The sequence below is a fragment of the Callorhinchus milii genome, unplaced genomic scaffold, assembly GCF_018977255.1.
Source record: "Callorhinchus milii isolate IMCB2004 unplaced genomic scaffold, IMCB_Cmil_1.0 Scaffold14, whole genome shotgun sequence".
NCBI classification, from domain to species: Eukaryota; Metazoa; Chordata; class Chondrichthyes; order Chimaeriformes; family Callorhinchidae; genus Callorhinchus; species Callorhinchus milii.
The window spans coordinates 5,543,652-5,557,474 of NW_024704755.1; the positions used below are offsets into that span (position 1 = coordinate 5,543,652).

The 13,823-nt window shown below is 40.1% G+C and overlaps 1 protein-coding gene across 2 annotated transcripts; it reads left to right on the plus strand.

Annotated features, from left to right (window-relative positions):
- Positions 1–6,580: 6,580 nt before the first annotated feature.
- uraha (urate (5-hydroxyiso-) hydrolase a) lies at positions 6,581–13,061 on the plus strand. 2 transcript variants are annotated; one of them, XM_007889329.2, is made up of 5 exons: positions 6,581–6,876; positions 8,873–9,111; positions 11,003–11,145; positions 11,568–11,703; positions 12,231–12,465. In XM_007889329.2, exons 2-5 carry the CDS (start codon positions 9,061–9,063, stop codon positions 12,255–12,257), a joined length of 357 nt encoding a protein of 118 aa, XP_007887520.2. In that variant the 5' UTR covers positions 6,581–6,876; positions 8,873–9,060; the 3' UTR covers positions 12,258–12,465. The 2 variants fall into 2 exon arrangements, with proteins under 2 accessions (XP_007887520.2, XP_007887519.2); XM_007889328.2 differs by lacking the exons at positions 6,581–6,876; positions 12,231–12,465 and adding exons at positions 12,473–12,593; positions 12,877–13,061 and having other exon boundaries at positions 8,842–9,111.
- The last annotated feature ends 762 nt before the right edge of the window (positions 13,062–13,823 follow it).

Below are 13,823 nucleotides of genomic sequence, written 5' to 3' on the forward strand. Positions count from 1 at the left end.
AGTATCTTCTGCTCGCTACACCACACACATCCCAGATCACACAAGGTTGTAAATGGTTTAGAAAACGCCAAGATGATTCAGATACTCATCTGTTTGCATTGCCCAGTTTTGGAAATATTTGTACTTTGTATTGTTTACTTTTAATTTTCCTTAGGGTATCTTTTCTGGGGATTTCCAAAGTGAGAGATCACCAGTGTTAGAAACGGATTTCTCCCTCTACCCCCATGTGAACACTGAACAACAATAATTAACAACTTGAATTTATTCACTGTGGGGCCTCAAGTTGGAAAAGAAGAGAGCTGGGGGCAAGGCGAGTGAAGGTGGCCAAAGGAAGAGATAGGTTGTTAAGCTGGATCTTGAAGACGGGGAAGGAGAGGGGAAAGGTAGAGGGATATTCCAGTGAATGGGGAGCAGAATGACCGAATGCTCCCCCACCGATGGAGTGGCACAATAGGCAAGGACGTGAAGGAGGCCATGCAAGCATTTGAAAGTAAAAAGAATTTTTGAATTCAACTTGCTAGACTGGGGTTGGGAGCCCAGTGTAGCTGAAGAGGAATGGAGATGATGGGCTCATAGAACCTGGTGCAGGAAAAGACACAGCTACAGAATTGTGGACAGTCTGCAGCTTCTAATCATGTGTGTAATGCTGGATTCAACTCACAGGGCTCCTTAAGGACTGACACAGATAGAATCAGTTCCCATGTAACCTAATGCGGCTGGTGATTGGATCCTAGCCCATTGATACTTGTGGCAGGATATAAGACAACAGAGCTAACCACTGCATGACCAAACCTGTATAAGCGGTCATGCAGTGGTTCCAAGTAGTTACTTTCCACTTCTTCTTACGGTAGCAGTTCCATTGAACTGCAGGAGAATATCGGCAAAACCACACTGCTTCTTGTCAGAACAGGCTGCTGGAACCAACGCAGGAGGATATCGTGCCAGGGGCTGCTGCCTCTACAAGCAGAATGAAGCCCCACTTGAGAAGTTGCTGATATCACAGAAGCAGCAGCAATTATTCATTTATATCACAGTCTAATCACCCAAGGCTCATGGATGCAAAACCCAGTGATGCACGCCACTATCTGAACAAGTTTGCCAATCCATGTTGATTCAGATTCCAACCATAATGCTTCACACAAGCTCAGACTTGCTCAGAATAGTTGCACATGAAGCAAAGCGTATCTGCAGGTCAAATTCAACACTCAGACTGGTTGAGTTCAAAAATGAATTGGGAGGTTTTGCTGAAGTCCACATCTTCCTTCTTACCACAATACAGAATTTGCATCTAGTTTACATGGTTGACAATATTTGTGCTGGAGTATATACTACCAGGTTCAGGAAAAAACTGACACACATGGAAAAGTCAGAGCTGTGGCTTTTGTTTTATTTCTTTGTATGTTGCACAGTTCAGTGCAATACAAGATCCTGGGAGCAGCTTATGATTACGTGATTACTGCTGAATGTACCAGTTAGACCAGACTCCATGCTGGCAGGAGACTATCAAGTGACTATTGAAGTTGGATCAATTAGAACAGTTCAAAAGGGAAATGGATAAGCACTTGAGCAGTAAAAATATTAAAAGATGTGAGGAGCGAGCTGGAATCTTTTTTTATATAGAATAAAGGCCAATTTGGAATATAAGCACAGGTAGCAATGAATGGTACAAAGACTGAATGCACCTACTGTGTGTGCGGAAAATTTGCAGGTTTCTATTTTGATGATGAAATGCAATTTTCTTGGGTGTGTCAAGCCGCAGAACGGCAAAACACAGTTGTATTTATTTACATGAATGGAGTTAAGTGGAGTTTATCAATATACAATATTTTCTTACCAGTACCCTGGAGCACGTTTCCACAGGTTCTGACAATCTCTGGTGCCTATTCATAATGTTTGTAGTTTACACGTATAAATTGTGCCAATTACGAGGATTTACATTGGAATTGATTAGGTTACTACAGTTTATGGCATCTTATAATAGTGTGGGAAATTAAAATTGTACAAACTACTTCATATCAGCAAGTTGAGAAATTTGAAGTATGTTAATTATCACTAACTTGCTGCAAATCCTCTCCCCCCCTTAACCCCTCCCCCAAGTTTCATTTTTTTTACATGTTTGGCAGGAAAATAGTTTCATTGATGATTTAGCTGTCACACTAACGATAATTTTTAAACAGTGTAGCTCTGAGAAACAAAAGAAGTTAATAAACCCCTGGCTTTAATATAATCTAATTGGACATGTTATGGGAACAATTTGTTCCCTTGAGCAGATGGAAGAGGAAATAAGTCTTAATTCTGGACTTTTTTTTATTTTGATGTTTCAGCTTGATTAAAGCTGCAATGACAGAAATAGCCACAGTGAACAGCTGGTTAAGAAGACATATAACAGCTGGGGTTGAGAGAGATGTGAAGCACAAACCACATCAAAGAACTTAAGTGGGTGTAGATTATTATTCCTGTTGAACCCAGCAATTAGATGCTAGGACTATCAAAATCTCCTCCTCCAGCTAGCATTAATAGTAGGAGTAACTGAGCACATCCAATTTTTCATTGACATGACAATGATGAAGGTTAGTTTGCCTTATCTTTGCTTTTGTTTGGGTGGAAGAGAGAGAGAGAGGAGGACTCCAGCCATATCTTGCTGGGACAATGTGTAGAGCTATTTCAAAGTTAATTGTAAACTGGACAAATTTTATCTACTCTTTCCTTTTTAAAAGTAGATTCTGAGCACACAAACTAAATCTCTGAGTGAGAGAGGCGACATTCTGTGATAGATTATCAAGATAACAATGTGTTTTATTTACTGGTACTGGGGGAATACCATACCTCAGATGTTTTGTTCTGTGCAGAAATTGGTGGCGTTTGTTTTCCCATCAGTTTTCGAGCCTCCTCCTCCTATATGACAAACTTATCTCAAGAGAACCTAAGGGCACTGTATTGGGATTACCCTAGATGCTACAGTAAACAGCCGTTGCTCTTACAGTATGTATTCAAAAAGATGTTGTATCCACAGATGTTAAATGCAACATCAACAACTTGCATTTATATAGCAAGAATTGCAGAACATGCAGATACAAACTGAAACCTTTTTTATCCCCAAGAAAAAAGGCTAAGTGAAGTCAAACAAAAGATGAAGCAGAATCTGATTAGAAAGAGACAACTGTTGGGAATTTAATGCTGTCATCAACAGGTTTTGTGCTGGTAGGTTGCCAGCTGTAATTATTCAAATATTCAAATTGTATGTTTAGACCAAAGGCTGTTGCTCAGACAATGACAGCAGTTACTTGCAATGCAGAATGCAGGTGTGAGCATTTCAGTACCTGCAAAAACCACAGTGCATTTTCTCCCATTCCAATGCTATAGCATCTTATCTAAATCTATGTAAACCTATGTAAATATATGATATAGTGACATTCACGCTGGGAGGATGTCTCAAAGCGCTTCACGGGATACACTGCAAAGTGTAGTGACTGTGTATTTATAGACAAATGCATGACATGAACTGCAGTACTGAGCTCCTTCTACCTTCCCTTAAAAGCATTTCTGACAGCACAGTACAATTAACCATACGATGCATGAGTGGCCCAGAGAAAAATCGCTTAGTAGGTAGAAAGTCTGTGTTCAATATAAAATCTTGATCGTTCCTGTTCCAGAGCAGTTTTTCCCTATGCCATTTTAGTTTAAATATTTGCCTATAGACATTGCTTTCTCTCCAAAAAAAAATCTATTGCGAATTTCCCCTTTTTTTCTACCCTGTTCCCCCACTTAAATAGACCAACTCAAGAGTAGCTCTGCTGGTTGTGGCTTTATAGTTCCTCATCAAAACAGCAACTTCATGTAATCAGCGTCAGTTCTGGTTTGTAAGAATTGTACTTAATGTTTCCATAGCCTGGCGCAGTGATAGCATTCTCGCCTCTGAGTCAGAAGGTTGGAATGAGTCATATCGGGAATTGGAATCACATTGTCCAAGATGACAATCCAATGTGGCACTGGGTGGGGGGGTTTATATTGTCAGAGGTGCTGTCCTTTGGATGAGACGATAAACTGAGGTCCTGTCTGCCTGTTCAGGTAGCTGTTAAAGCTCTCATGAGAAAGAAAAGGGAGTTTCTCCGGGTGTCTTGGCCAAGAAATCAACCAAAATAAAATTGATCACTCACTCCATGGCTGCTTGTGGAACATTGCTGTGCACAACTGGCTGCTGCGTTTCGCTCCCAAAATATACAGTGATCAACTTTTCTTGTAAATCCTGTGAAGAGCTTTGAGGCGTCCTAACAATGTGATAAGGCACTATATCGAATGCAAGGATTATTATTATTATTTATTTACGGATAATATATATTTTTTTGCATACAGACTGTTAATTAAGACCAAAGAATTGCTTGATAATGCTCAGTACTTGCCAAGGTTAGAGCAGTTTTAAAATAGCAAAATGTATACAAAAGCATCAGTTAAAATGTGTGATGCTTCCTTCACCTTGTATATTAACTTTTAATGTTTTATAATTTATTTATTGAAATACATTAGATATCCCATTCTAAAAAAATCAATTCACATTAAAATTATAGTTCACAATAACCACCAGAGACAGTATAAGCTTCATTAATTTAATGCTGCAACATTTACTGGCAAACATGTGTCGGATGAAAATACGTGTATATATATATATATATATATATACTGCTTTCCCAGCAAAGGAAAAAGTGCATGTGACAACGTGTCCCTGACATGTTTGCCTTGATTTTTCCAAACATTCAGATTTTCCAAAATCCATCTTTCAGATGTTCAACTATCACTGCAAAAAAGAAGGAAAAGATCCAATGCTCCTTCCAAAACATTTTCTAAAGGACACAAACGCCTAGTACAATTGAAATAATTCGGTATTGGGTTCAGAAAAAGAACTCTGCAAAGTTAGACTGGAAAATGTACACAGTTAGGCACTAAATCTGGTCATTTTCCAAGTTGCTGTCATAATACTGGAGACAACTAATCTACATTCAGGAGGACACCCAGCTGGCAATCATTTACAAAACAACTATTTTAATTGAGCAATTCAGATATCGCAAACCATGAGAGCCTAATTCAGCAGTATATGGATGTGAATAAAGACTGAGTCAGTATCTTATATAGCATCTCGGAAAGATATAAAGTTATATATAAAATCAATTATTGTAAAATATAATGTGATTTTAAACTTTTGATTGACAATTTAACCTCAGGTGACTGGTGTAGTTTCAGGTATACAGAATGCTGTGCTTTGAGTCCTACAGACTGATACACTACAAAGTGATCTTCTGAACTTTACACAGAACCCTGTTATTGAAGGTTGTGTTCAGTGTCGTATACAGCATTGCAGAGACCATAAGAAGTAGGTGCATGTGTAAGAAAGATGGTGATGAGGAAATGAGATGCTAAATACAGCACCAGAGTGTCGTTCTCCTTGCATGTCTAATACAGTATAACATTACCAATGCTGCCTAGATCATATGGCTTACACTGTAAATAGGTATTATTTGATTTCTCTACTCTTCTGAAACCTCTTAACATTCTGGGAATTGGTTCATGGGGGTGCGAGTCTAGGCGTTGAACAGTGGGCTGCAATTTTATTCTGAAATTANTTTTTTCTGAAACCTGTGCCATGTCATCGTGGGATTATTTACTTTTTAGTAGGACTGTGGGGAAAAAACATGGTCTATGTATTTATAAAATGAGCACCAATTCAGTACTGGACAAGAAACCGTGAAGGCAAAATCAAACGCCCACAGCGATCAGTTACAAAGAAAGCTTTAAGAGTCAAGAGTCTTCAAAGGAATACGCATGAATGATCACAGAAAGATACGGTGCCTCTTGTGATCAACTCCGGATCACATGAGCGGTGCATGATTCTGCAGATGGTAATAATCTTATTCAAACATCCACTGCAATCCTGCAACAGAAATGGTTTGATTTTTTTACAGAAATTGAGTGAGAAATTGCACACTGTTTTTTGTTCCCAGACATATTTGAGCCCTAAGCTTTTGTTTTCCTTCAGGCAGAAGAACTGGGTGGGCACTCCTGGGACCAGAACCGATATCTGGTTAGTTCGCCCTCCCCCCTATTTCAATGCTACAACCCTCCCTCTATGCCATACAGTTACCGAAAGATCGGCAGGTATCTATCTGAGTGGGGCAGACATGTTGAGTGGAAGATTGTGGTCACCCCACTTCTTGCTTAATAGGCAGAGCTTCAGAAAGGTTCCAAATTCCCTTGTGTGTTCATTTTCCAATATAAAGATGCAGAAGGCCAACTCCAGCTTCAGAATGGAGCTGGATTATTTGGCTGCCAGCCAAAATGTGTCCAGAGCCAAGGTCACTTCGGAGATTCGGCGCGCTCTTGTTTTCTGTGTGACTAATGTTTATATTTTTTATTATGCGGGGCAAGTTCAGTTACTGTTCCTACATTTGAAGTTGCAGCCTGGCTATAAATGATCTACTATGGAGGTGAAACGATTCAATGATTTTTTTCCCCAGCCAATAATAATTAAATATTAACTTATAGGTCTCTCACAGAGGAATGTTGTGTTCTGAGTTCCTGAGGTATACAGATCATAAAGGTTCCAGATTCAATCGCTGGCCTGTGCTGAGCCAGTTGATTTCAGCAAGGGTGAGATACCAGTGAACAACCTGTACCATTCAACACTTTACAAGACTTGGAAATATTATTGAGTTAATTATTTAGACCGCTTTACATTATTGTAGGCATTCTGCAACCTCTCCAGATTGACACTGGACATAGACACTCAAGAGTAATGCTTTGCTGTGATGGTAGAGAAGGTCAGAGACTGCAACAGCTGTGTCCTGTACATCAGAGTTCATGGTCAAAGCAGAGCATGTGTACCAGGTAATTAATCTTCACTCTTCATTTTGTATTATCTTCCACAAAAGATAAGGAAGTGGATTTTTGATGATAGGAGTGCATTGTTTTATCCCGAGCTTCCGAGGAGATGGTTGACATGCCTCGTGATTGATGGAAGCGCACAACTACTTGTGCTTTCCTGCAAATACTAACTAGAAGGTCTTCAATAATTGTCCCACCCCTCTGCTAGCAATGCTTTCAACATAGAGCAAGGGGTTACTGTCAGTAAGTTTACGGACCTTTAGTACCATGTTGAGAACAGGAAATCCCATGATGCACATCTGGAGATGTGCTACAAAGCTACAGAAGGCTATTGTCAAGTAGAAATTAACTAATTTGATGAATTCAGATGAGTTCAAACAATGGGCATCAATTCGAATTGGATTTTAGTTCATTGTTTGCCATTATTACTGGAGAGGGTGGGAATTTAAGATAATTACAATACTCATTTTACACAAAGTATTCCCTAATTTGCCAACCCCCAAAAGGGATTGGAACAGTATAGTATGAATGTCTAAGGTTAAAAAGCTCAAAATGATTCTTGCTCAAGTTTTCTAAAGGAGATCATCTAATGTTTCAGCAAACCATGATGAAGTTTCAGGAGATTGATGCGAGGACAGAGTTGACACAAATGCAGTGATCTGCAGCCATTAACAAGGATTTTCCTTTGGAACTTCTGAAATTTTCCATTGTTAACTGAATTCTGAAGCTTCTCCCGAGTTACAAACACTCAATTCTGCCCGAGGCACATTGAACGAACAATTAACCCCTTATGGATCGACAGTTTTAGAAGTAATTGACATGCTTTGTCTTCTCTGGAATGTGGGTCTGGATATCCAGTGTCTGGAGCATTGTGAGAGAGAGTAGAGATAGATCACTGCAAACCCTCTGTGCTGTTAATAATAATATAACACGAATCAGTGTGTCACACCACCTTATAACATTGAAATGTTACAAAGCGCTTCACAATCTAGTTGGATCTAAGTCTACTGCACCCTGGGACCTGATGGAATGAGATGAGGTTATTTGGTGAAACCCTTTCCCCTCATGGACTAATAGAGGGGCATGGATGTGGTTTGTTATACCACGTTTATTGGAGCAACTTTTAGACCTGGAGATGAAATTTAAGAAATCGAACACTCAGCCCATTCCGAATCTCCCCACTGATGGAAGACCCCAGCACTATAAATCAGCCATAAATTGTTTTCTTTGTCCTCCCAGGGTATTTAATGAAATATTCCAACTAAGATACAATCTGGGAACCTCTATTTTAGGTATGACATCATTGGTATCTATTCTTGCAAACACCCCACTGTGATAACTGCTGCTTAAGGTACCAAACCTAGGTGTGGTCGGCTCCTAGCATTTACCTGTCGTGAGCGAATAGCAGACAGTGCCTCTGATCAGACCCTCTCTTCTGTCTCATCAGCTGCTCAAGAATTGCAGGCTTTTACGTACTGCCAGACCCACTGCTGGGGATAATGATTACAGGCGTGGCTACATTAAGCACAACGGGTATTTCACAAACTATTTGGATTGACAGGGAGGGTAGTTAGTCAGACGCCCCTTGCAAAAAAATGTTAATTTCTGCAATAAATCGAGGCTTCCTCTGTAATTTACAATCAAACTGGGGATAGGGATCTTTGGGTTGTGCTCAGACCTTCCTTGAGCTAATCAAGTAGTTGAATTCAATCAGTTGGATCGAGCTATAAAGAAGATCATTGGTTTTTCCAAACAAACAGGTTACAATCATGATCTTTTGTTTGTCACAAGGCCCATAACATTAAACTGCATAAAGTGCCTCACAGGTCATTGTGGTTGAGTATTGATCATGTGTTTGTAGCTAGACTAAAATTCTGGTCAAAATCCCCTCCCTCTTCACCGCCTCTTGAGTATTTTTTTTAACCTGGAAAAGCAATCTCAGGTTTACCTTTTCGCTGGAAAAAAAATCAAATGTTTACCAATATGTGGGGCTCAGCAGCTGCTGGGACTTGTGTATTGACAGAAACTGACATTGTGAAATAGACAAACATGACGCCAAAGCACCAAGGTCAGTGGGGGAGCTTAGCTCTGCAAAGAAAACCTGACATTCCTCGTCTCTCCTCAATCTGCACTTGATGTGTTGAAACTCAGCCACATCTGAGCAGAGTGGATCTCAGGGACAACTTGATGAGCATAAGGAGGCTTCAGCGGGTCCAGGATCATTTTCTCACAGTGAAGGTGAGAATTGCTGGATGCAAATGACATTTGTGGAGTTTTGTGACTGGACAACAATAACTACAACATGTGGCATTAGTACAGATAGCGCCCTTCACGTAGGGAGGATGTTACAAGGCGCTGGACAGTAAAGGGTGTATACCTGAGCTGTGGTTGGAATCAGGAGGGCAAGGGGTGGGTAGGAGTAAGGAGGGTTAGAGAAGGCATGGTCTTGAGATGGGCTTTGAAGGAGGCATGGGAGGGAGCGAGGCGAAGGGACTGTGGGATAAAGGGTGGGGGCAGAGGGGCTGAAGGCCTGACTGCTGATGGTGGGGCTAAAAGGGTTAATGACTGATCCTTTAGTGGTTTGGATTCCTGCATTTTACACTCCCCCTGGTTTGCCTCATATACGGTTTCCTTTAATAATGACCAATTTCCGAGCATTTTATATTTTATAGAAACCCATTATATTTTTCTGATGGGTTGGTTTAAATGCTTGAAAAAGTAACATGATGCATACACAACATAGTGCATTTTAAATTAACTTCCATCAGATGGAAAGTGCTTTGTAAGTTTGTTTTTCTTTCACGTTCTCTTTTCTGGGTAGTCGGATTAAATTGATAATTGCTTTTCTGAGTTTTAGAATAGGGAAGTATGGAACCAATATCTTTATAATTACATTCCCATATTGAGATACACTGGTACAACGACCCTTTACTCTTGATAGCACAACACGTTTTTAAAAAAAATCCAACAAGAAGTCCATGGGAGCTGGACTTTTCCTTCCCCCCCCCCCCCCCCCCCCCCCCTCCTTCTCAAAGTGCCCACTGATGTTTTCTGATCACTTGCCCAGTTGTTGTTATGTTGTAGTTGTTGTTGTACGCCACCTGTGTGGCACATGCAACAGTGACATTGGAGAGCAAAAGGAGAAACACTACCTTTGCTGTGTTTCCTAATGGGGTGTGAGGGTGAGGACAAAGGCAGTATCTCTACTGTTTTTCCAGCTGTTATCTCTGTGTGTGTAGTGGTGTGTGTGTGTGTGGTAACCTGGGCAGAGCAGCAACTTCAGCAGAGTTTTACTCTGGATCTCACTTTAAAAACAACAGTCTCCTTTTTAGAAACCAACACAAAAACCTCGCGGAATTTAAAAAAAAAGAAAACAGAGTAAAACTGTGCTGTTTCACTTTGCTGGTGGAGGTGACGTTGCCATGGACAGGGGATTACAGAGGAGCCGCACTTTGAAGTGAAGTTTAAATGTCCCCCAATCGTGGGCTTCACACAACTCGTGGCAGAGGTGCCCTGAGGTTGGGGTCTGGTTAGTTTGCGTTATGTTATAAACATAAGAAGAGGACGATCAACAGTTTGGAGGATTTGAGTTTGGAAGACGAAATCTTTCTTGCAAGCACATACCCTTTTTGATGCTTATATTTAATATTAGTAATAAATACATTTCAGTGTGCAATATTGCTGCTGCTTGATCCAAGGAACCCCTCTCACCCACACCACCTGTCCTGGATTTGAGTTAAAATAAATGACCTTATGCGCACCTTTTCACCTTTCAAACTCCCCAAACGGGAGCGATTGCAGACATTTGCAAGTCGTTAATCGAGCAGGTAGATCGTTTTTGTTCCAGTCTTGAAAATGAAACACAACTTGTTGCTTGCTGTACCTTCAGAATCAGTCTTGCAACGTAAGCTGCAACTCACGATTTCTGTACGAACCACAGAAAAAAGAGGGACGGGAAACGACACAACGATGTAAATGCTGTGTAACCCATTCCCTCACTCATATGTTTGGAAATTAAGCTTTGAGACAGGATGGAAGAGACTTTATTATTATGAGATTGCAGCAGCAGATTTCGCTTTATCTTACTTTATCTTAGCTGAAACATATGAAATTGTATCTTCTCTAATAGGGTAAAGATTCAGCAGCCTGCAGTATGCCTACCAGCCCTCTAACTACCCACATACTGAACACAGCTCAGGGTGTCCCAGCAGCTAGTGTGGCTATCAGCATTTCCAGGTTGGAGAGTCAGGGATGGACCGAGGTTGCCAAAGGGTATGTCACATTATTAAACCATGAACCCAGCAGTAAATGGGAACCCGGTTGTTAGTCGATTGATGGATCGCTTTTCCGGGGGTAATAAATCCCTTCAAAGAAAAATTGATGGTAGTAGTGCGGTCACTCAATCTGTGACTGTTTGTGGGCCACTGCTGTGCACAATTGGCTGCCGCATTTTGCCCACAAAATATACTGTCAATTCACTTTACAGTAATATTCCGTGAAGTGCTTTGAGATGTCTCAACTAGGATTAAAAGACTTGCCAATGTTTAATTAACTGTCAGAACAGGCTTAATGGTCTGATTAGACCCTTCCTGTTCCTTACCCTTTCAAAAACTGGGACATTTTTCTGCTCGAAAATATTTTTAAAAAAATCTTACTGTGTGAATGGTAAATTCACTGCATTTCTGTGTCTGCAGGATCACAAACTCAGATGGCAGGTGCCCCGGACTCTTCACACCACAGACGTTCAGCGCTGGGACATATAAAATGCAATTTGAAACGGGAGATTACTGGCAATCTTTACAGCAGAGTAGCTTCTACCCTTATGTACAGGTACGAGACAAGATACACACTCTGATTAGTTAAAGTTTCATGGGCTTGAAGGTAATTCACACACAGATCCTGCAATATTGGATACTGACGTTTATAATAATAATAACCCTTGCATTTGATATAGCGCTTTTCACGTCGGGAGGACGTCCCAAAGCGCTTCACAGCACACACTGTAAAGTGAATTGACTGTATATTTGTGGGCGAACGCGGCAGCCAATTGCGCACAGCAATGTCCCACAAACAGTCGTAGATTGAAAATTACCAATTTATTATTGTTTTTGGTTTTTGGAGGGATTATTATTAGGTGTGTGGAGTAAGGAAACTTGCCCAAGGTTTCGCCCTGCGAAACTATCACTAATAGTTAATGGTTTTCTTGCATTAGAAGATAATAATAATACCATCACGTATGGAATTGTACTCAGCAAATTCACTCTCTTCAGCAGAGGAAGAATTAATATTGTGTAGAGGCCTTGTCTTCTATGATCTAGTTCCTAAGTTATCAATATTTCCCATGTTCCAATCTGCAGAACTGTCCTGAGAATCAAGAGCAGTAAAATCTGAATCCTCATGATGATGTTATTGATCTATTTGGATTACTTAAGGGATTGTGGAGTTATCGCCTTTGAATCATCATAACATCTAATGAAATGCTATGTTGCAGAGAGGTACCAGTGAGATATGTCCAGGAGTATTAACAAAACCAGCGAGACCATGAGTCCATATGACCTTGAGTTTATAGCTTTTCGTCTCTTCCATTGTGTTCCCTCAGATTGTCTTCAACATCTCCGATGTGAGTCAGAAGTACCACATTGCTTTACTCCTGAGTCCCTTCTCATACACAACCTATCGAGGATCATAACTGCCTGGATCAGTGCCAGTGGACTCACCTGGTTACGTTGCTATAACATTACATTGTCTGTAACCCCGTCCTGCTGTGTTCAGTATGCGTTTCAGTAAAATTCAGGGTAGTCATAAATCCTTTTTATAGTATTCTATCTTGATTAAAAAAAATCTCCACTGGTGTGAAATTTTATTGCAATAATTACAATAATTAAAGGTGTTCAAGGTTAACTCAAACGTGTTTTTCTCTTGTAATAATTTGGTAGCATGTTGGTTATATCACATGCGATTGTCCTTTTATTGATTATTTTGTTTGATTGATTTGTTTTGCTTGGGAAAAGGGTGAATATACTATTTCGGATTTTGAGGTGTGCGTGCATGCTATTAGATGCAAAACTGCATTCAAGTCCATCTCGAGAGTTCATTTGATCTGTCACTGTAGAGATTGGTAGGGCGATGGCTAAATCTATTGATGTGAAATGCTGAACATATTAAAATAAAAGTTTCAGATATCCTGACAACACACTTATTTATGGCATGGCCATATCTCTCCCATTTAAAAAAAAACACATGGCAGTTACGCTGCTTCAGTGATCTTGCACTCATTTTGCTCTGTAAGCCGTTTAGCTTATATTGGGAAGGTTGTTTATTATTCAGGCATCATATCGGGTCAACGTCTTGTCACCATTTCACTGAATGAACCCCAAATATTTTAAAAATCAGTACATTAATAAAACAAGTCAAACCCGCTCTTAAATAAAAACAGAAGTCATTGGGGACACTCAGTAGGTCAGGCTGCCTGACCCTCTGAGCGTTCCCACCGACTTCTGTTTTTGTTTCAGATTTCCAGCATCTGCAGTATTTTGTGTTTTGTACATACCCTCTCTTGTTCTGAAGGAAGTAATCAATCATTTCTACTGAAGCTGAATCGTTCAGAAGGAAAAGATTTCAAATTGGCTCCTACACAAAGCACCATTTTTTTTCTTAGCACGTGGATGTGAGGGAGTAAAAAAATTTGCAGACACAGAGCACACGCCGTTGGTTTAGTAATGATCGAAGCACACTACTGTATGGTTACTGAATAAGTGAGAACATGAAAAATCTTGCAAATATTCTGTGCAATGTAATTTCCAAGATAACCATTTGGATAAAAAGAAAACGTCACTTAATGGATCATGTAAAATCCACAGAACTTCTTGATTTGTACTGATAGATCCTCTTGTGCATTGTTACAATGAATTTCATTTTCAATAGAGTTGTGCACTTTGTTGAAATGCAGC

What these genes read in the sequence shown, in the direction of transcription:
- uraha (XM_007889328.2), top strand. Translation starts at nt 9,061, where the DNA reads ATGAGCATAAGGAGGCTTCAGCGGGTCCAGGATCATTTTCTCACAGTG. An exon ending in ATCATTTTCTCACAGTGAAG is followed by an intron (nt 9,112 to 11,002) that starts GTGAGAATTGCT and finishes CTTCTCTAATAG; the next exon opens with GGTAAAGATTCAGCAGCCTG. An exon ending in TGGACCGAGGTTGCCAAAGG is followed by an intron (nt 11,146 to 11,567) that starts GTATGTCACATT and finishes CTGTGTCTGCAG; the next exon opens with GATCACAAACTCAGATGGCA.